This window comes from Phoxinus phoxinus (assembly GCF_949152265.1).
Source record: "Phoxinus phoxinus genome assembly, chromosome: 12".
Lineage (NCBI taxonomy): Eukaryota > Metazoa > Chordata > Actinopteri > Cypriniformes > Leuciscidae > Phoxinus > Phoxinus phoxinus.
Window position 1 is genome coordinate 6,028,634 of NC_136887.1, and position 22,890 is coordinate 6,051,523.

The window sequence follows — 22,890 nt, forward strand, 5'->3', positions numbered from 1 at the left end:
TAATAATTCACTTTCAAACAAGTTACTGGTTTGAATGAGTTTGACTAATCTTTCAATAAAATAATTCGGTAACACTTTACAATAAGGTTAGTTAGTTAACACTTTACAATAAGGTTAGTTAGTTAACATTAGTTAACTACATTAGTTAACATGAACTAATAATTAATTGCACATATACAGCATTTATTAATCTTTGTTAATGTTAATTTCAACATTTACTAATGCTTTATTAAAATCTTGTGCACATTAGTTCATGCACTGTGAACTAACATGAACTAACAATGAACAGCTGTACTATTAACTAACGTTAACAAAGATTATCAAATACAGTAACAAATGTATTGCTCATGGTTAGTTAAAGGGCACCTATTATGGAATTTTGAAATTTACCTTTCATGTAGTGTGTAACATAGATCTAAGTGAACAAAAACATCCTTTAAAGTTTGAAATATGAAAGTGCACCGTATATAAAGTTATTGTCTTTCAAAAGTAAGAGTCGACTCGGAGTCATTTTTATGAATCGTTAGAAGACCGAAGCTTTTTCTCTGACTAGATGACGTCAACTTGTCAAGTTATTTGAATACGATACGCCCACTTATTGCGCTCCAAGGCCAGCAGGGAAAACATCATGGCGACGAGACACTGTGTTCTGGAGTGCGACTCAAAAGCCAACTTTTTTCATCTGCCCAAGGAGGAGCATTTGAAGACGAAGTGGCTACAATTCATATATAATACAACTATACCACAGAAGTATAGTCCGAGCCTTGTGCTTTGTTCGCGCCATTTTGAAGACGATTGCTTTTTAAATGCAATCAAACTTGGATTCGCGAGCCGACTGATATTGAAGGAAGGTTCATTTCCAAGTGTATTTGCATCTGCATCAGCTTCCTCCTCCGTATCTCAACCTGTAAGTGTTATTAATAATTGTTGCTTTTATGTTTTATAGCATGCTTAATAATTATTTTGTTTGTTGTGTAAGCACCGTTTAGCTTCTAGGTCTTCAATGGCAATTGTATTGAGATATGTGAAGTGTTTGTCGTTGTTTTCGGAGTTGTCTTAAAGAATAGAGTAAACGTAACTGCATTTTTTTTTTTTTTTGTAAAAACGTTATATTTATGCATCGGGCAAATGCAAACAAAGACTGATTGTGCTTTTACAATATGAACTCTGGGCTGTGCTCGCTAACATAACATTAAATTCTTTATCTTACTTTTAGTTTTTTACTACAAACTACAAAGCAGTGGACTATAATCATTATTATAGCACGATTTAATTGATAAAAGCAATTGTACTCCGTGTTAAACTAAGTATTATCTCTGTAAACACTGCTGGGTCATCTGACCAATCGCAGATTAGCGTCGCGCAAAGGAGGGGTTTGGAAAAATGAGTCGTTGAACGAATCATTTGGGAGTCGGTGAGCAAATCAGGTAAAAATAAATGCATATTATACGAAAACAAAAGTGTTTTTTGACATTGCATGCATGTAAAACTGTTGTTGGGGACTCCCTAAACAACATTAGGAACATTTTAAATGTCATAATAGGTGCCCTTTAATGTTAGTTAATATATAAACTAATGAACCTTATTGTAAACTGTTACCAATAATTCAATATTGTGTTTGGGGTAGAAATGTCCTGTGCAGCAGTTTCTGTTGGAATAGTTGTAATAGTCATTGTATTGATAATTAAATAGGAAGTGTGTTCACATTTTTTCACTTTAATGATTAGTTGCAGGTTAAGTTAAGTATATTTGATTGTGCTTAAATGGAACTAGTGCAAGTAAACTCAAGGCACACTTTAAATATCTTGCATTTAAAGACAGATATTATACAGCAATCATATATCCTTACTAAATGCGATATTAAAACATTTTAGGCTTAATATGAAAAAATATGCATTGTGCAATAAAGAAGTGCTCCAAATAAAGTTTAATTATAATATTTATACCAGTAAGTCTCAGAAATATGTCAGTAAATATGTTAATGGATTTATAGTATACCTAGAGTGAAATAAATGTATTTTAAATATATTTTGGTAGTTTTTTTTTATTGGGACTGCATGGTCGGGAAATGCAGCATCCTCCCTTACACTACATGAGCCTGTCCAGCAGAGGGATTTTGTAACACACACAAACACACACACAGGCTGTGTCCCAATTCAAAGGCTGTTTGAAAGTGTAATCCAGCAATTTCTCTCAAAAAATTCTTAATTTCACGGGAAACGAAGGACGCATTTGGAGGAGTCTTCGAATTGGGACAGCCTTCGTCACGCTGCAACTTTATAGTCAACATAATCTACTTTATAGTGAAGAAGTTGACTACAACACTTAATACTTACATGATGTCCTTATATCAAGTTCCTTATCAATTTTTCTTTGCCTCAGTGAGAAGGAAGAGTAGAGAAAATATTTGTACTTTTATTTCAGTAAAATTAAATTTACACAGGATTATTGTGACAAATACATATAAAAGTAAAAAAAAAAAAAATGAAACTAAATTTATTTTGAAAAGCACAGATATATACATATACATATATATTATTAACCACATTTTTTTTAGCACCTGTTACATAAGGTAGTTTTGGATTTCCTGTTTTTTGAATTATGAAAATCTGTCACACTGTAACAGGGCCTTTAACCAAATTAAACATTAAAAAGGAGTAGAAATAGTACAATTTTCAAACATTTAAAACTGTTTGAATGTATCTAGGTTGATTGTTATTCTGTCAATCATTAAGAATATATAAACAGCGGCTGTCTCAGTGCATTCATGTTTCAGAGCTCGAGTTATAGGATAATATACAAACATAAGGATTTCACTGGTCAATACTTTATGTTGTCTTACATATTGAAAATATGAATTTAAACATGCGTTCATTATTGTATGACTTGTTGAATTTATAATAATGATAATATTTAAAAAGAATGACTTAGAAGTATTTATAAAGTTATTCTGAGGTCCTTAGAGGACAAAAATGTCAGTGTAAAAAAAAACTCATGAAAAATGTGAAGCTTCAGAGAACAACAGACTTAAATTAATCTCATTTTCAAGAAGACCCATGTCAGATTATTGTTGGAGAAAAAAGTAATAAAAAAAGAAAAGAAAAAGTTACATTTATGAAAAGTCAAAACTTTTATAAAATCAAAGCCATGAACAACAACAAAAAAAGCTTTCAGTGAGATTTTGTTTGGTCGCAGTACCGAACTTGTCCCATTAAATGACAGCAAAGATCCACTGGTATAAACAGTGCTGCGATTTGCAGTACAGTAGAATTTTTCTCTAGCAAATATGCAAATACACACACAGACACACACACACACACACACACACACACACACACACACAGAAGCAGAAAACTGGAATAAAGTGAGTATTGCTTTATAGGCCAAACCTGAGAAAATAACGCCATCTTGTAAAAAATAGTAGAAAATATAGCTGCAAGCAGCCATTACGGGGCCAAGCGCAAGCAAGACGACAAGACATGCCAAAGTGGCTGGGAGTGTGAGACCAACTGCAGCAAGGATCAATTGAAGACATTTAAAGATGAATTTTGGCAAAATGGTTGAAAAATCACATACAATAACTAAAAATATGATTATCACCTTCGACCAATAGGTGGCGCAGTTACGAAACTGATGTGATGTGGTCAGAGTGAAGTGACAATGACACATACAAAGTTTGGTGTCAATATGTCGAGGCATTGCATATATAAAGCCTGAATAGTCATTTTGGCATCATGCCTCAATTTTGCCACTGCGGTATACAAAAACGGTTTCGTCTATCGACACGAAATCCATAACTTTTACTCGGCACCGTCTGGAGATGACACGATCCGATTTTGGTGAAAATCGGACGTTCGGTCTAGGAGGAGTTCGAAAAAGTAGGTTTTAAAAGAAAATAAAGATGGCGGACAGGAAGTTTGACTGACTACACCAAAATTGGTATCTATGTTTTCAGCATAACCCAAGGAATCTATTGAGATCAGTGTCATTACTATAGGCAAATTTATTCAAAAGTTATTAGCATTTTTGGAAATTTCATTATAACTTTTGACCAAAAGGTGGCGCTGTCTCATAATCTTTTGAGTACCTTTAGGGCGTTGTACTGATGACCCATACTGAGTTTCGTAACGATACGTTCATGCATTCATAAAATACAGCATTTTAGCACATAATTCAAAATGGCCGACAGCCAAAATGGCCGATATGGACAAATTGGATATCAGTCAACTCAAAATGACGCCCTGAATCTATCGAGACCACTTTTATGATTTTTGGACAAACCGTTCAGAAGTTATAAGCAAAAATAGCCTTTTTTCATATCTCCGGACCAGTAGGTGGCGCTGCGCCGAAACGGAGCATGTAGCCTCAGGTCACGCTTGTGATGACATGTAGGAAGTTTGGTTTGAATACGATTAAGCGTTGCGGAGATACAGCCTTACGTCTGTTTTTGCAAGCGCTACGTAAAATTTGTTTGTGGGTTTTTTCGAAAATTGCTAAGCGAATCAACTTGAATTCCATAACTTTTTGTCGGCATGGTCTGTAGATGATCTGATTAAATTTTCATGGAAATTGGAGCAACGGCCTAGGAGGAGTTCGAAAAAGTAGCTTTTTCGGAAAATTCAAAATGGCGGAAAACTTTTCATGGCGCAAAATGACGTCATTGGGTGCAATCGAATCGTCACGAGGTCAGGAATCAGAGGAAAAAAGAATTTTGTTTCTAGCCCTTGTGGTTCAAAAGTTATTAGAATAAACATGAGTGAAACTTTGGACAGTTGGTGGCGCTAGAGGGAATGACTTAGACACACCAAAATTGGTGTATTTAATGTTGGGACTGTCCTCTATCCAAATGTCAAACCATTACAACTTTCCCGCGATCGGTTCTATGGGCTGCCATAGACTCCCAGAGCGGAAGAAGAAGAAGAATTATTTTTGGTACGGGAACAGATACAATAGGTGCCCGCACCTTTCAGTGCTTGGCCCCTAATTATAATTTTGAAACCTTGCCAACAGAACAAAAAAGCCTATTAACAACGACTACATCAGAATTACCATTTTAATGGGTTTCAATGGGGACAATTTTGTCCTTAATGTCCTGAGTTTATTTATTTTGTGTTACTGGTAAAAAAATGATTTGTGAAAGAAAAAGTACATCCAATAAAAATACACACTTGTGCCAAAATTGCTGCAGTTGGTATTAACACAGGAAATATTATTAAAAAAAAAAAAAAAAACGAAAAGACAAAAATGTCCCTGAGGACGCACAAGTGTTAAGTCGGCTCTAAATTCTACATTTGATTGATGAATGAGACCCTTTTATTACAGTGTTATTGAAGTATAATTTGCCAAACTGTATTAATCCAGAAGCAGAATCAGATTTAACTGTGATTTTCTGCTGTAATAAACAGTTTAACTGGGAAGATCCTCAGAGGGGAAGTTGTGCAGTGATTATATAAGAATGGAAAGACTGTGTCGTTGAAGGATGTTGTGAATGTGAGTAAATGTGTGTTAGTTACAGGATCAGAGAATGACACTGTTCGTCTGTCATAGTCCAGCCGAACTCTCACACGCTGGAGCTTCTGTTTAACAGTAAAGACAGTGTGGGGTTTCTCTGGGGATTGTGAGCTGTATTTGCTGTTCCTGTAACGCACACGCCAGACATTAGACTTAAAGAAAACCAGTCCCTTCCTCTGGTTTGATGCTGTGGTTATTCCAAGTTCCCAGTATGTATTGTCTCCAACCTCCACATCCCAGCAGTGTGTTCCTGAGTTAAAGCCCTCAGATCCCAGGACACATGCATAACTGTCAATCCTCTCTGGATTATCAGGAAGTGTTTTATCATCATCACTGACCGACACACTGGTCAGATCAGCAGAGAGTGTGAGCCAAGGAGCTGCTGTGTTTGGATCCAGAGTCAACGGAGCTGCAAAGAGAATAACATCAGATTAGAGGATGAGATATGATTATATTAGAAATGTAAATGTAAAACACAAATACTTTGTCGAAAGAGATCATAAATCATAACAATGGTCTCTCAGTTACTGTCAGAATGGATTGAGGCGTCAGGTTTAATATCAGTATTCAATAAACACTATTGTATCCTAATACATAAACATAGATCATGAGGAATAGACTTCATTATGAGTTCGCTGTATGATCTGATGATTTTCTGAAATACAGATTCACTTAGAAATTAAAGTGATTATTGAATATATTTCTATCAAATGTTGATGTTGTGTGTGTTTCTATCTGAACTAGACCCCGAAGTCGCCGCCAGGCGCCGCCATTTAGAATTTCAGCCGCCGCCAGCCAATAATTTCGTAAGCCAAATTGAGCCGCCATCTGATAAAGTTTGGCTGAGCCGGTATTATTTGCATCAAATAATAAATCTATCACATAGAGACATACACACACGAAATATAAAAACAATACACGAGATCTATTTCCCCACTGGATTCATTACAGCACAGTCTTGTGCTCGTTGCTACGATACACAGACTCACAGTGAATTGATGACCAATTAAAATTGCTCGTTTTCCGTACAGAAGAAGCGGTGCATTTTTTTCTCGCACTGAGGTGAAATTGCGGAAAGAAGCAAGCAAGGTAATTTTGATCTCTCTCCCTTCTCACATACTTTCCTAATTCCTACTTACTTTTTTTTAACTTAGGCCTACCCAGACTTTTGTTAAATCTTCAGGGTACGGTTGCACAAACACCTGAATCAAAGATTGATGTTATGAACCAAATATTCTGGAACGGAGAGATTTATAGCACTGAACGTGATATTACTGCAGTAACAAACCACCGTTTCCACATTCACGACGCATGCTTCAGTGTACATTGAAGTGAAATGTGCAAAACTTTGTCCAAAATGATAGCCTACTGATAACAGTGTGTGTTTATATTAAGGCGAGACACGGCAGGCAAAAACATCGTTTTTTTTTTACTGGTCAATTTTGAGATTTTTGGATATTTGTCTTCAATAACATGTCTTCTTTCAGACTTGTGGTGAAAAAAAGTCAGAAATACACATTTAGGTCTTTATTTTACTGCACTTTGTCTGTTTGCGTCTGTAGATTTATAAATTCAACAAAAGTTTGCGTTCTTAATCAACATACTTCTCCGCGATCTGGTGTTTTCTTTATTACATTGTATTGCATTTTGTATAAATATAGTGTAAGCCATGCATTGCTTGGAAATATTGAGATCTAGTAAATCAGTATAACATATAGACATCTGTAGACACGAAGTGGCAGCTTCAGCCATTTGCAGCTATGAAAAGTTTGGCGGCTGCAGCAGCCATTTAGGTTTTGGCTGAGCCGGCAAGCCAGCCAATAACTTCATCAGCCAGCCATTATTCTCAAAAAGGTTCGGGGTCTAATCTGAACTATCTTCTGCACTGGTGTCAGATCTGCTGAGACTCACTGTGTTGGACAGTTTCCAGCATCTTCTTCCCGACTCTGAACGGCAGGTTACCCAGATAACGCGACACAGGAATCAAAGCTCCAGAACTCATCCGTGGATCCGGCTGTGAGATCTGGACTCTGAGGAACATTCAGCAGTCAGAACTGCAGTGAGTTTGAGTTCAGATCCACTGAGAGAAGAGATACGAGCAGCTCACTTACCTTTCCATTGAGGCGTTATAGTTCTGGAAAATATAGAGTTTGTAAACATTTTAATATCTTATCAAACACTCTCACTGTCAATGAGTCTCTCTATACAAGTTGTTTTCTGCACAGAGAATGAAGCCAGATTGATTTCTCACCTTTAGAAACGAGACGTCATTGTCTTTCAACATCTCCTCCATGTCTTTAATTGTGTGTGAAAGAGCTGAGATGTGTGTGTTCATCTCCTCCAGCTTCTCCTTCATCCTCTTCTTCTTCTGCTCCTCTTCCTCCCTCAGTGCAGTGACTGTAGCTTCTTCTTCGTCTCTGAGAAACTGATGAAGCTTCTCAAACTCTTCTTTAATCTGACGCTCTGTGTGCTCAGCTTGAGACTGAAATCACATCACATTCACTTCAGTCAGCTCTGTATGAACACACACTCCACTAATGCCAATAATAAACTCTGTGTGTGAAAGTTGAGTATTTAACTCTTTATACATCCTCACCTTGATGTGTTCAATTGTTTTATCACACTCTTCTTTAATTTCTTCTCCATGTTTGAGCTTGTTTTGTAGGGACGTCAGCGCTGTATTAAATTCCTCCTATAGGTTTAGATGAACATCTGTGAAACTTATGCAGCTAAGAGGTTTAAACATTGTATGTTTGGATGTTTTTATTGTTATATTACTTATTGAATAGGTCAATCTCAGAAAGCATTTGTGTCTCAAAATTGCAGGACATGTCTTTTTTAATTATTTAATTTGGAAAGGATGAACATCAAGAAATCGTGTTTTCAGGAAACAAATGTGGTTTTGCAATGGGCAATTATTGATGATGATATCCATGCAGTTGTATATTTGAGGTTGTGCAAATACAAAAAGAGAAAGAATGTTATATCAATCACTTTTTGGTGTAATACATCACATATTCATATAAAAAAATATGAATAATCCATGACGTATCGATTTTTTCAAAACATGTTTTGTGCCAATGCTGTTACATTCAAGAAAATTTGAACATCAGAGCAGTTTAAGCTTAATGCAGAATTTTATATCAGTAAATCATAGAGATTTAGTCTGTGCAAAAATAAATACTGGTCTATTGTACACAAATAATACTGTTTCATGTTTAGCACTGTATTTAAGAAATGAGAGATATTTGTCTTACCTTGTGAGATGGAAGCACTTCACTGATGGGTCTGAATGTGTGATTGGTGTGTTTCTCCGAGTCTCTGCACACTAAACACACAGGCTGTTTGTCCTCCAGACAGAAGAGTTTGAGTTTCTCACTGTGTAAACTGCATATCTCCTCAGATCCCGATGAACGTTTCTCATTTCCCTCCTTTATCAATGAATCACACAAGTTTTTTAACACGAGAATAACTGGTGGATCATCTCTTGAGGATCTTCTCCTGCAGACAGGACACTCCTGAGTTTCCTTAGTTTTCCAGAACTGTTGTATACACTCTTTACAGAAACTGTGACTACAGGACAGAATAACAGGAGTCTTGAAGATTTCACAGCAAACAGGACAAGAAAGCTCTTCCACAGATTTTGAATCCATTTCCTCGTCTTGTAAAAGATCCAACGATCTACAGTTTACTTTCACTTTCTGAAATTTGGTTTAAAGAGTAAATAACCATTACAATCAAAATCTCATCTGGGTTCTTCAGCAATAAACAAAAATCCTAATATAATGTGTCCTCCTCTGTTCTTCACAACACTGACTCGTTTTAGCTTTCAGTAAAAATGAAAGGCAGGAATAATGATTAGTCACTTCCTGGTATGGTTTGTAAGAGGGTGGGGTTTCTGAAGACAAACTGGATGTATAGTTTTATCTTTATTTTATTTGTGCTTTCAAGCATATTCTGGACTGAAATTAACTGGAAATAACTGAATAAAGAATCAAGTGAGAGTCTGTAGCATAAAACATTATAAGAGGAAGGGGGGGGGGGGGGGGGGGCATACTAGCATACCTATTTCTGCCATAAAACAATATGGTAAATGTGGTACGAGTAGTATACCAGTATGTGCTTCTGAATTTTTTTGTTTTGTTTTTTGAAAACTTACTTCACCATCTTCCAGGTCACCTTGGAGTGAGCATCAAGTTTGCGAATCGATTTCGATGTCAATTTAATATCAATTAATTTGAATATACATACATATAGTATGTACATTTTTCTCAAGGAGACAATATAGTATCTTATATTATCTTATACTTATATAGTATCTAATGTTGTAAACTACACAGTGAACTCTGTCAGCTGGTACATTATTATTAAATGAAGTTTTATGTAACAAAGTTCGGGAGGAGCATGTTCAGGTAATCATCCAATCAGCACAAGAAGGAGCCAGTATAAATAAAGCCTTTCCTTACCTCCTGTCTCATGACTAATTTCTCAGCATCCCACCTCCACCCCTTCACCCCACATTCAGCTGGGTCCGTTCATTGATACCTATGATCTCTAAACTTATGGGGGGAGTACTCTGGGGTCGGGCCGAATTCTGAGCTCGGAGCCCTCCCCCCGGACAGCAAGCCAAATACGCATTATAATATTACATCAGATTTCATTAACATGTAAACTTGTGAAAAGTTAATTAATAACTGATTTGTACACAATTGCATGTACAATATGTGTAGAGCATTCACCCAATGCTCGCTTGCAGTTTAATGTGCCCCGGTAGCCACCGTACTTGTTATATATATATATATATGGCGCCTGAGTGGTGGTGTTCGATACGAGGCTAGGCTACCTGATACAGGAGTTGTGTGAGGAGACGAATAAACAGAGTTCGGTTTATAAAGTATTCCCTCTGCCTGGTCATCAGCGGCACACAATCTGACATCAAACACAGCGGATAACGGCGCACACTTTGACGTCGCAAGGCAAAAACTCAAAAATGTTCGGTTTCAGTGACCTGATAGCCTACTGCGTTTCCGTGTGGACGAACGGGCGAACCGCGTAAAAAAAGTCACGGTTATAAAAAAAATACCCGTGTTCGTGTGGACAAGGCCTTAGACTTAGACTTGGGAATCAGGACCAGCACAAAGTCAAGAACCCACAAACACTGAAATAAGACACAGGGTTTAAATACAGAGACGTGGCTAATCTGAAACACCTGGGGAAACTAATCAACATGACAGGGAATTGCAAAACATGGGACAAGACAGGGGAACACAGGTTGAAATCATAACATCTATAGGTAGACGTGAATCAGCTGAGAGTCAGCTTGACTTACGTGACCTGCCAGAACTAACGCTACGCTTGATTTTGAGCAGCTTCTTTTAATAATTCGCTTTCAAACACGTTACTGGTTTGAATGAGTTTGACTAATCTTTCAATATTGTGTTTGGGGTAGAAATGTCCTGCAGCAGTTTCTGTTGGTGCCATTCAGTTGTAATAGTCATTGTATTGATAATTAAATAGAAAGTGTGTTCACATTTTTTCACTTTAATGATTAGTTGCATGTTAAGTAAAGCATATTTGATTGTGCTTAAATGGAACTATTGCAAGTAAACTCTAGGCACACTTTAAATATCTTGCATTTAAAGACAGATATTATACAGAAATCATATATCCTTACTAAATGTGATATTAAAACATTTTAGGCTTAATGTTACACGTCTGAGTTTGCAGATGCTGTCGCTTCATTCACCTCCACCCTCCCCACCACCTCCAAGACGGGTCCTTCCTTCCATCCTCCACATAACACCAAGATGTCTTTCTCCTCCATCCACCCCACCACCACCAGATGGCCCCTTCCCTTACTCCGCAGGGGGTCGGCTGCACCCCTGCCTTCGTCTTCAGGCAGGATATGCAGAGTCCGAACCCTAGGATTGCAAGCTACGGACGGGGCCTACGCCAAAGAACTTGATTGCTTGCTGAGCTCTTAATAAATGTTAATTGTCACAGTATCTATTCTCCCGAGTCTTTCTGGTAGAAATATATTTTGGTATAGGTTTTTATCACTAGAGCTGCAGGGTTGGGAAATACTGTGTAACAGCATCCTCCCTTACACTACATGAGCCTGTCCAGCAGAGGGAGTTAGTCACTCTCTCACACACACACACACACACACACACACACACACACACACACACACACACACACACACACACACACACACACACACACACACACACACGCACACACGCACACACACACACACACACACACACACACACACACACACACACACACACACACACACACACACACACACACACAAGGCTGTGTCCCAATTCAAAGGCTGTTTAAAAGTGTAATCCAGCAATTTCTCTCAAAAAATGAATTCTGGGATAGGCAAGGCTGCGAATGAGCCATCTGTTGTATCCTTTATTTCAGGGGAAATGAAGGACGCATTTGGAGGAGTCTTCGAGTTGGGACAGCCTTCGTCACGCTGCAACAGAGTGCTACTTCAGTCAACATAATCTACTTTATAGTGAAGAAGTTGACAAATGTTAACACTGTTAATACTTACATGATGTCCTTATATCAAGTTCCTTATCAAATTTCCTTTGCCTCAGTGAAGAGGAAGAGTAGAAAAAATATTTTAACTTTGAACTTTTATTTCAGTAAAATTAAATTTAGGCCTACTCGGGATTATTGTGACAAAAAATGGAATGAAATTACATTTATTTTGAAAAGCACTGGGGCCTATACCATGAAGCCGGTTTAGGTGGCTAGCCAGCTATGTCTCAGCTTAGTTTCCGCCAACCCTGCGTTTTAGGTACTATGAAAGCAGCTTGGCTTTAATCGGTGTTCGTTGCCATGGTACCTTACGCTGCACGGCTAACCTGCTACGGGGCAGGTTAAGTTCTGGATTCGAGATCTCAGACTGAAGTTTGACCAATCAGCTGTGAGCAAAGAAACATATAGTTGACGTAACTAATTCCCAGTGTCTGTTGCAATGGCTTTACATTTTCTTCCAAATCCTGTGGACATCTCAGCGCAAATTGTTAGACGAGCACATCGTAGAGAAAGAGTTTTTAGCCAGACAAAATCCCCTTGCCTTTCCTGATAGGTATGAAAGATACAGATTTTCTGCGGAAGGAATATCTTATCTTTGCGAACTTCTTGAGCCGCACATAAAGAATTTAACACGTCGAATTCATTACTGTACCGCAAATGGTATTGTGTTGCGTTTTTTTGCAAGTGGTACATACTTGCACGATCGGTGATGCACAGAACATAGGGGTTTGTCGAACTATTCGCAAGGTGGTCCTCGCTCTGCAGGAGTAATAGTTTCATTAATAATGTTCCCCGGACATATATCGACCATGTCCATAAAAGAGGGCTTTTATAAAATTGCAGGTAAGATATATTGATAGGGTGACATCACATGAACAATTTTTTTTTCTTCAAAAAGCTAATTTCACAAATGTACTACAGTAGGCTACTACATGTTAAGAATTATTTTAAATATTTATTATTATTATTCGGTTAATCTTATGAATTCCCTAGAGTCATTGGAGCAATAGCCTGCACACATGTTGCAATCTCCACTTCTCTAGAAGAACATGAGGCAGATTATGTTAATAGAAAGTCCTTTCACCCTTAATGTTCAGGTAGAGATGATGTGAACATGTGAAATTATTATTTTCTGTGAGATGAATCTTTAAATTAATAGTAACATTAACAGATATAACAATGATCTACTTTCTGTGAGTCTGTGTTGTGTCAGCACTTTGAGGAAAGCAAGTTAAATTTGGTACAGTACAAAACACTGTTAATTTGCAACCTACACAATAACCCCCTGTATGACCCTCAGACAGGGCCACTTGACCACCCAGCTGGTGCAGGTGTAGATGCACTCACCATACAATATTACACTTAATAAAAGCACATTGAAACTGCAGATAGGTCTCAAACTTATATTGGTTTTGTGGGATGGGGGGGAGAAAGAGACAAGATAAAGTTGCATTAATAAATATTCATGCTAAAGTGTTACTTGGTTAAATAAGTTCACATACTGAGATCAGTTTAATCCAGCTGTTTGATCTCCAATTTATTTATTTTTTAAACGTGGAGCCTCCTCAGCTCACAGTCCTTTAGTGTGCAGTCTCTATAGGCTCATTTAGTGTGCAGTCTCTATAGGCTCATTTAGTGTGCAGTCTCTATAGGCTCACTTAGTGTGCAGTTTCTCATTTAGTGTGCAGTCTCTATAGGCTCATTTAGTGTGCAGTCTCTATAGACTCATTTAGTGTGCAGTCTCTATAGGCTCATTTAGTGTGCAATCTCTATAGGCTCATTTAGTGTGCAGTCTCTATAGGCTCATTTAGTGTGCAGTCTCTATAGGCTCATTTAGTGTGCAGTCTCTATAGGCTCATTTAGTGTGCAGTCTCTATAGGCTCATTTAGTGTGCAGTCTCTATGGGCTCATTTAGTGTGCAGTCTCTATAGGCTAATTTAGTGTGCAGTCTCTATAGGCTCACTTAGTGTGCAGTTTCTCATTTAGTGTGCAGTCTCTATAGGCTCATTTAGTGTGCAGTCTCTATAGACTCATTTAGTGTGCAGTCTCTATAGGCTCATTTAGTGTGCAGTCTCTATAGGCTCATTTAGTGTGCAGTCTCTATAGGCTCATTTAGTGTGCAGTCTCTATAGGCTCATTTAGTGTGCAGTCTCTATAGGCTCATTTAGTGTGCAGTCTCTATAGGCTCATTTAGTGTGCAGTATAGCTATAGGCTCCTTTAGTGTGCAGTTTCTCATTTAGTGTGCAGTCTTTATAGGCTCATTTAGTGTGCAGTTTCTCATTTAGTGTGCAGTCTCTATAGGCTCATTTAGTGTGCAGTCTCTATAGGCTCATTTAGTGTGCAGTCTCTATAGATTCATTTAGTGTACAGTCTCTATAGGCTCATTTAGTGTGCAGTCTCTATAGGCTCATTTAGTGTGCAGTCTCTATAGGCTCATTTAGTGTGCAGTCTCTATAGTCTCATTTAGTGTGCAGTCTCTATAGGCTCCTTTAGTGTGCGGTCTCTATAGGCTCATTTAGTGTGCAGTCTATAGGCTCATTTAGTGTGCAGTCTCTATAGGCTCATTTAGTGTGCAGTCTCTATAGGCTCATTTAGTGTGCAGTCTCTATAGGCTCATTTAGTGTGCAGTCTCTATAGGCTCATTTAGTGTGCAGTCTCTATAGGCTCCTTTAGTGTGCAGTCTCTATAGGCTCATTTAGTGTGCAGTCTCTATAGGCTCATTTAGTGTGCAGTCTCTATAGGCTCCTTTAGTGTGCAGTCTCTATAGGCTCATTTAGTGTGCAGTCTCTATAGGCTCATTTAGTGTGCAGTCTCTATAGGCTCATTTAGTGTGCAGTCTCTATAGGCTCATTTAGTGTGCAGTCTCTATAGGCTCATTTAGTGTGCAGTCTCTATAGGCTCCTTTAGTGTGCAGTCTCTATACGCTCATTTAGTGTGCAGTCTCTATAGGCTCATTTAGTGTGCAGTCTCTATAGGCTCATTTAGTGTGCAGTCTCTATAGGCTCCTTTAGTGTGCAGTCTCTATAGGCTCATTTAGTGTGCAGTCTCTATAGGCTCATTTAGTGTGCAGTCTCTATAGGCTCATTTAGTGTGCAGTCTCTATAGGCTCATTTAGTGTGCAGTCTCTATAGGCTCATTTAGTGTGCAGTCTCTATAGGCTCATTTAGTGTGCAGTCTCTATAGGCTCATTTAGTGTGCAGTCTCTATAGGCTCATTTAGTGTGCAGTCTCTATAGATTCATTTAGTGTACAGTCTCTATAGGCTCATTTAGTGTGCAGTCTCTATAGGCTCATTTAGTGTGCAGTCTCTATAGGCTCATTTAGTGTGCAGTCTCTATAGGCTCATTTAGTGTGCAGTCTCTATAGGCTCCTTTAGTGTGCGGTCTCTATAGGCTCATTTAGTGTGCAGTCTATAGGCTCATTTAGTGTGCAGTCTCTATAGGCTCATTTAGTGTGCAGTCTCTATAGGCTCATTTAGTGTGCAGTCTCTATAGGCTCATTTAGTGTGCAGTCTCTATAGGCTCATTTAGTGTGCAGTCTCTATAGGCTCCTTTAGTGTGCAGTCTCTATAGGCTCATTTAGTGTGCAGTCTCTATAGGCTCATTTAGTGTGCAGTCTCTATAGGCTCCTTTAGTGTGCAGTCTCTATAGGCTCCTTTAGTGTGCAGTCTCTATAGGCTCATTTAGTGTGCAGTCTCTATAGGCTCATTTAGTGTGCAGTCTCTATAGGCTCATTTAGTGTGCAGTCTCTATAGGCTCATTTAGTGTGCAGTCTCTATAGGCTCCTTTAGTGTGCAGTCTCTATAGGCTCCTTTAGTGTGCAGTCTCTATACGCTCATTTAGTGTGCAGTCTCTATAGGCTCATTTAGTGTGCAGTCTCTATAGGCTCATTTAGTGTGCAGTCTCTATAGGCTCCTTTAGTGTGCAGTCTCTATAGGCTCATTTAGTGTGCAGTCTCTATAGGCTCATTTAGTGTGCAGTCTCTATAGGCTCATTTAGTGTGCAGTCTCTATAGGCTCATTTAGTGTGCAGTCTCTATAGGCTCATTTAGTGTGCAGTCTCTATAGGCTCATTTAGTGTGCAGTCTCTATAGGCTCATTTAGTGTGCAGTCTCTATAGGCTCATTTAGTGTGCAGTCTCTATAGGCTCATTTAGTGTGCAGTCTCTATAGGCTCATTTAGTGTGCAGTCTCTATAGGCTCATTTAGTGTGCAGTCTCTATAGGCTCATTTAGTGTGCAGTCTCTATAGACTCATTTAGTGTGCAGTCTCTATAGACTCATTTAGTGTGGAGTCTCTATAGGCTCATTTAGTGTGCAGTATAGCTATAGGCTCCTTTTGTAAAGGGCCCTGACTGAGTCTGTTTCCGCCTGAAACATAATTCCACAGGGGAATTGTAAAACAAGTTTACAAGTTTCCACCACGATCATTACAAGTTTTCTGGAGGCTAATCAACTCACAAAAAGTTCCTTGACAAACACCTGTAATTTATGTCAATGGTTTTAAATCCTTACCTTGTTCACATTTCTTCTGAAGCCTGTTGAGGTAGATGCTTCAGTTTCTGGGGCAGGTTGTGAAAAATCCTACAATAAAAGAGATGTGCAAGGGTCAGTCCCTGTTTTATGCCACACATTCAAATGTTTGCCTTAATAAAAAGCCCAGTGCATTCACCTCAGCAACTGTCCCAGAACACAGACAGGGTGTCTTCATCATTTCCTCCACCCTAATAAATAAAAGTAGGCCAATATAAAGCATAACTGTTATAAAGCAGGTTATGTTTCTGGTGTTCTGTCTGCTGCATACTGACCTCTGTGTGGGGGACTGTGTGTGTGTGCTGGCTTCAACAGGGACACTGCATTTCCCTCGACTGCAGAACATACAGTCAGCCATATCTAAAACTTAAAATAGTAATGTATCGCACAAGTACCCAGTGTTACTTGCTTAGAGGAGCCAGCACCAGGGTCAGATTGTACAGCACCTGTAATCCCATCCATAATCGGCCGTCCCTTATTCCTGTCAGAGCCAACTCAATGTATTCTGGAGGAGTGGCCCTCCACCGGTTTTCTGAATTTCACTCTTTTTTCTAGAACTAGAAGTGTTTGTGATCAAATGTTTACAAAAAATAATAAAAGGTTATGTGTAAATACTTACTACTTTGAATTATATTTTTATATTTTGTCTTAATCTGCTGCCAAGAACGTTTGGAGTTGCATCTAAAAATCAATGAATATTAATCTTTATTAGTAGCTATATACATGCACATTTTTATATATTATAAAAATATAGGCTATATTTCACACACACATACATTCATAGCCTACATATACATAATTTTACATTAATATAGAACGTATTTGTTTAGCTTACACATTAACGCAATCAGCAATCTTTCTCCAACAGTCTTCTCTTGCTTTGGCAGCAGAGACCGTATTGTTTCGAGCTTGTAATACATATTTAAATTAATCGTAATTCTGAATGATTATCTCTCGCTCCTCCGCGGAAAAAAAATATCGCTCTCGCTCTCTCCATATCGAACGCGATTGGTTGTTCGGTGCCAACATCACTTTGGTATGTGCCGTTGAGTTGACAGAGAAAGTTGATGAGCTGTGTCATGGTACCAATAAAGCCTGTTTGCATCGGTTTGGTTTTGTCAACTCAAAACTAATCCTGTAACCCTGAGTTTGTTCAGCTACCTTCATGGTACAGGCCCCTGACCTGTTAAAAGAGATCCCTCCTGGGATCCCTCCTGCTCTTCTCTCTAGTAAAATGGCACATAGTCTCATAGCTCAAATGTGACAAATTGGGGCTCAGGTCAGGAAGCAGACAGACTGGCTAAACCAACCTGTCAAGTCTGCTAGCTGTCTCACATCACAGAAGTCAGATACATCCCATCACATAGAGACACTTTCACCTAGATATCATCATATAGAGACCATGTCTGTTCCCCGAATTAGGAAATACAAAAAAACTCCCGAACCAATTAAACGGTAATAATTTAATTGATGTGCAAAAAACAACAACAGAGATAATAAATGATAAAGCTCGGCTTGCTAAATATTAGATCCCTTTTTTCTACAAAAGCACTTTTTGTAACCGATATGGTTACAGATCATAACCTAGATAACCTGGCTAAAACCAGACGATTACGTTACTTGAGTCTAAATGAGTCGGGCGAGACTTCTGTGCTCAGATAAAAGGTGAATAGACAAAGGCATCCAGCTATCACAGTAGCAGAATAAAACACAGATAGAGACGTAGTGACTGATGAAACATGAAGACAATAAACAAACAATATATGGTTTATCTGTAGTATTCTTAGGTATTTTTATAAGAATAAAGTATATTTATAATGCACTGCTAATCGACATAGTTGACATATGGGTATGAAATGGGCTGAAAAACTGAGCCCCACACAGGATTGGGTTCCATAATGGCCCCATGCCAATTGCCCATGTGGATTTCATGTAGGATTGCACTTGCCACTAGGCCCAAGTCAGCTTTAACCCAGCCAACATTATTTTGTATACAGGACCCATTTGGATTTGAAATGGGCTGAAAATGGGCCCTATATGGGATTTACATTTACATTACATTTATTCATTTAGCAGACGCTTTTATCCAAAGCGACTTACAAATGAGAAACAATAGAAGCAATTAAACTAGCAGTAGGACAACAGTATGTAAGTGCTATAACCCTTCACAGTACAATCCAAGTTTTTTTTTTTTTTTTTTTTTGTAGAATAGAAAAGAAAGTGTTAGTGTTAGTAGTACTGGATCAAGTGCTCAAGTGCTGCCGAAAAAGATACGTCTTCAGCAGTTTCTTAAAGATGGCTACAGACTCAGCAGCTCTGGCTGAGTTAGGCAGATCATTCCACCAGCAGGGAACAGACATGGTAAAGGTCCGAGAGAGAGATTTCGTGCCTCTTTGAGATGGCACCACCAGACGCCGCTCACTTGCAGAGCGTAAGTTTCTGGACGGCACATAAGTCTGAAGTAATGAGTTCAGGTACAGGGGAGCAGTGCCAGTGGTTGTTCTGTAGGCAAACGTCAGTGACTTGAATTTGATGCGAGCGGCAACCAGTGCAATTTCGTGAGGAGAGGAGTGACGTGTGCTCTCTTCGGCTCGTTGAAGACCACTCTAGCTGCAGCATTCTGGATCAGTTGCAGAGGTTTGACAGTGCAAGCTGGGAGACCAGCCAGGAGAGCATTACAATAGTCCAGTCTGGATAGAACAAGCGCCTGAACAAGGAGTTGTGTAGCATGCTCTGATAGGAAGGGCCTGATCCTTCGGATGTTGTACAAGGCAAATCTGCATGACCGGGCAGTGCTAGCGATGTGGTCTGTGAAATTCAATTGGTCATCAATTACAACTCCAAGGTTCCTGGCTGATCTTGATGGAGTTATGGATGACGAGCCTAGCTGGATGGTGAAGTTGTGATTAAGTGCTGGGTTAGCCGGGATTACAAGTAGCTCTGTCTTCGCAAGGTTTAGTTGAAGGTGGTGGTCCTTCATCCAGCCAGAAATGTCTGTCAGGCAGGCTGAGATGCGAGCGGCTACCGTCGGATCATCAGGCTGGAATGAGAGGTAGAGTTGTGTGTCATCAGCGTAGCAGTGATAGGAAAAGCCATGTTTCTGAATCACAGATCCTAGTGATGTCATGTAGATTGAGAAGAGAAGTGGCCCAAGCACTGAGCCCTGAGGCACACCAGTGGCTAGATGTTGGGTCTTAGACACCTCACCCCTCCACGACACCCTAAAGGACCTACCCGAGAGATAAGACTTGAACCACTGGAGTGCAGTTCCCGAGATGCCCTTCATCTTTAGGATTGACAGGAGGATCTGGTGGTTAACTGTGTCAAAGGCAGCAGACAGATCCAGCAGGATGAGAACTGAGGACTTGGAAGCTGCCCTTGCCAATCTCAGAGCTTCAATTACTGAGAGCAGAGCAGTCTCAGTCGAGTGTCCGCTTTTGAAGCCAGACTGATTGTTGTCCAAGAGGTTGTTCTGCGTAAGAAAGGAGGAGATCTGGTTGAGAACAACTCGTTCAAGTGTTTTTGCGACGAATGGAAGAAGGGATACCGGTCTGTAATTCTCCAGATGTGCTGGATTTAGAGTGGGTTTCTTAAGCAGTGGGGTTACCCGAGCCTGCTTGAAAGCTGTGGGAAATGTGCCAGTGTGAAGAGATGTGTTTATGATGTGTGTGAGTGTGGGTATAACAGAAGTAGAAATAGCTTGAAGTAGGTTAGTGGGAATAGGATCGAGCGGACAGGTAGTAGGGCGATTGGAAAGGAGGAGTTTGGAGACTTCGGTCTCTGAAAGCAAGGAGAAAGAGGGTAGGATGTGTGTGTTAGCTGGTAAACTGTGTGTGTTAATTTGTGGATTAGTAAATTGGCCGCTGATGGTGGTAGTTTTGTTTATGAAGAATGTGGCAAAATCATCAGCTGTTTGGGTTGATGAAGGAGGAGGAGGAGGAGGGTTAAGAAGGGAGGAGAAGGTTTTGAAAAGCATGCGAGAGTCAGAAGAATTGTTAATTTTGTTGTGATAGTAAGTCATTTTAGCAGTAGATATGTTAGCAGAGAAGGAAGAGAGGAGGGATTGATAAAGACCAAGGTCAGTATGATCTTTGGATTTGCGCCACTTCCTCTCTGCACCCCTGAGTTTAGCACGATGTTCACGGAGAACATCAGATAACCAGGGGGCAGAGGGAGAGGCGCGGGCTGGCCTGGAGGAAAGGGGGCAGAAATTGTCCAAGCAGGATGTTAGAGTGGAGAAAAGAGTATCAGTTGCACTGTTAGTATCTAGTGCTGAGAGCTGGTCTGGTGGAGGAAGTGTGGACGAGACCAAGGAGGATAGGCGAGAGGGTGAGAGTGAGCGTAGGTTACGCCGAAAGGTGATCTGTGGAGGAGTGCATGTTGTGTTCTGGGGCAGGTTGAGGTTGAGAGTGAGGAGAAAGTGATCTGAGGTGTGCAGTGGAGTGACAAGAGCATGGTCAGTGGAGCAGTAGCGTGTGTAAATAAGGTCCAGTTTGTTACCTGATTTGTGAGTAGCAGCAGTCGATACTCGTTTGAGATAGAATGAGGCAAGCAAAGTGTGGAAATCAGCAGCTTGAGGTTTTTCAAGGTGGATGTTGAAGTCTCCAAGAACTATGAGAGGAGTGCCATCCTCTGGGAAGGATGAGAGTAGCACATCAAGGTCCTCTAGGAAACTGCCAAGCTGACCTGGGGGACGATATATAACTGCACAATGAATTTTAATAGGACTAGTGATGGTAATAGAATGGGATTCAAATGAGTTGTTTTTACACAGAGGAGGTAAAGTATTAAATTTCCAATCGTTTGAGATGAGCAGACCGGTACCTCCACCCCTTCCAGTCAGACGAGGGGTGTGTGAGAAAGTGAAGTTAGTGGAGAGGGCAGCCGGTGTGGCAGTGTCCTCAGGTCTGATCCAGGTCTCAGTCAGGGCCAGAAGGCTGAGACCTGAATGACTAGAAATAGATGTAATGAAATCAGCTTTGTTAACTGCGGACTGGCAATTCCAGAGACCAATAGGAAAAGAGAAGATAGTACTAGAAGACATGGGAAGGGTACGCAGGTTGTTAGGATTGTACCGCCTCCGACGTGTGACATTGGATTTACGAATGTTAGTAATAGTAGGGATTGTAAAACACATGGTGTAAGAGCTCACAAACAGAAAGATCAGTTGAAAGTTGAGTAGAAGAGAGAGGAAATAACAAGATGATAAAACAAACAGCGAGAAAGTAATACTCAAGTGCCTTGTCGGTGTCCTTGCTCGGTGGAGTCGCACAGGTAGAGTCGTTGGTCTTTACACTCTTCGGTCTTCACACGATGAGGGCTTCACGCCGCCGCGACCGCTGCCGCGGAGCACTAAACCTATTTATACACGCCTAACACCTGATTGTTGAATACAGCTGGCCACTCCCCGCAGCGAAACTCAAGTCACGACCCAAACAAATGCCACGTGCGCTCGCGTTTTGCCCGAGTAAAACACAGTAAACAACACAAACTTTCCTAGCAACAAAGAACCACGCTCAAATTGACTGAGAAAAGTAAACACTCACACACTGAAGTTCTCTCTTGCTGTTCGACTGCTTCTTCTGACAACTTCTATTGACTAGCTGCTATAAATGTCCATTGGTTCCATAATGGCTCCAAGCCAATTGACCACATGGATTTCATGCAGGATGGCACTTGCCAACAGGTGAGCCCCAACTGGGCAACATGTGCAAGACTCATCTTGGCCGCAGATTTAGGTTTTATGTGGGTACTACAAGATTACTACATGGGCTGAAATATGGGTTGTAAGTAGGTTTGTCCACGGGTTCCATGTTGGCCCCATGCAACATTCACATGTGGGTTTCATGCGAGATTTAACTGGGCTTTAGGTGGGGCCCAATTAGGGATCATATGCAAAACCCCTCTGGGTTCCATCTAAATATGGGTTGTAAATTTGTTTTTCCTCTGGGTCCATGTTGGTCCCATGTCAATTGCACATGTGGGTTTTATTTGAGAATGAAAGGTGAGGCCCAACTAGGAAACATACGCAAAACTGGAAAATCTGGATACCATCTTCAAACTCTATGTGGGGACTACATGGGATCAAATCCGGGTTGCAAGTGGGATTGTGTAAATTTTCCTTAATGCAGCCATGAAACTGCCCACATGGATTTCAAGCAGGACTACACCGGGTGTTAGGGCAGGCCCAACTAGAAAATATGCTTATACGGCCTATCTGAAAAAAAAAAAAAAAAAAAATCAGGGGTCCAGTCCAACTGCAGGTTTTCATTCCAATCGAGTAGCAACG

At 39.9% G+C, this 22,890-nt stretch overlaps 1 protein-coding gene across 1 annotated transcript; it reads right to left on the reverse strand.

The window, feature by feature from the left end:
* Window positions 1-5,105: 5,105 nt before the first annotated feature.
* On the reverse strand, window positions 5,106-9,387 carry LOC307007843 (zinc-binding protein A33-like). The gene is made up of 6 exons (XM_079630220.1): window positions 8,769-9,387; window positions 8,108-8,203; window positions 7,763-7,993; window positions 7,623-7,645; window positions 7,423-7,541; window positions 5,106-5,920 (listed from the first exon to the last, which is right to left on the reverse strand). The coding sequence occupies exons 1-6, from the start codon at window positions 9,162-9,164 to the stop codon at window positions 5,376-5,378; spliced, it is 1,410 nt and encodes a 469-aa protein (XP_079486346.1). The 5' UTR covers window positions 9,165-9,387; the 3' UTR covers window positions 5,106-5,375.
* Window positions 9,388-22,890: the final 13,503 nt, after the last annotated feature.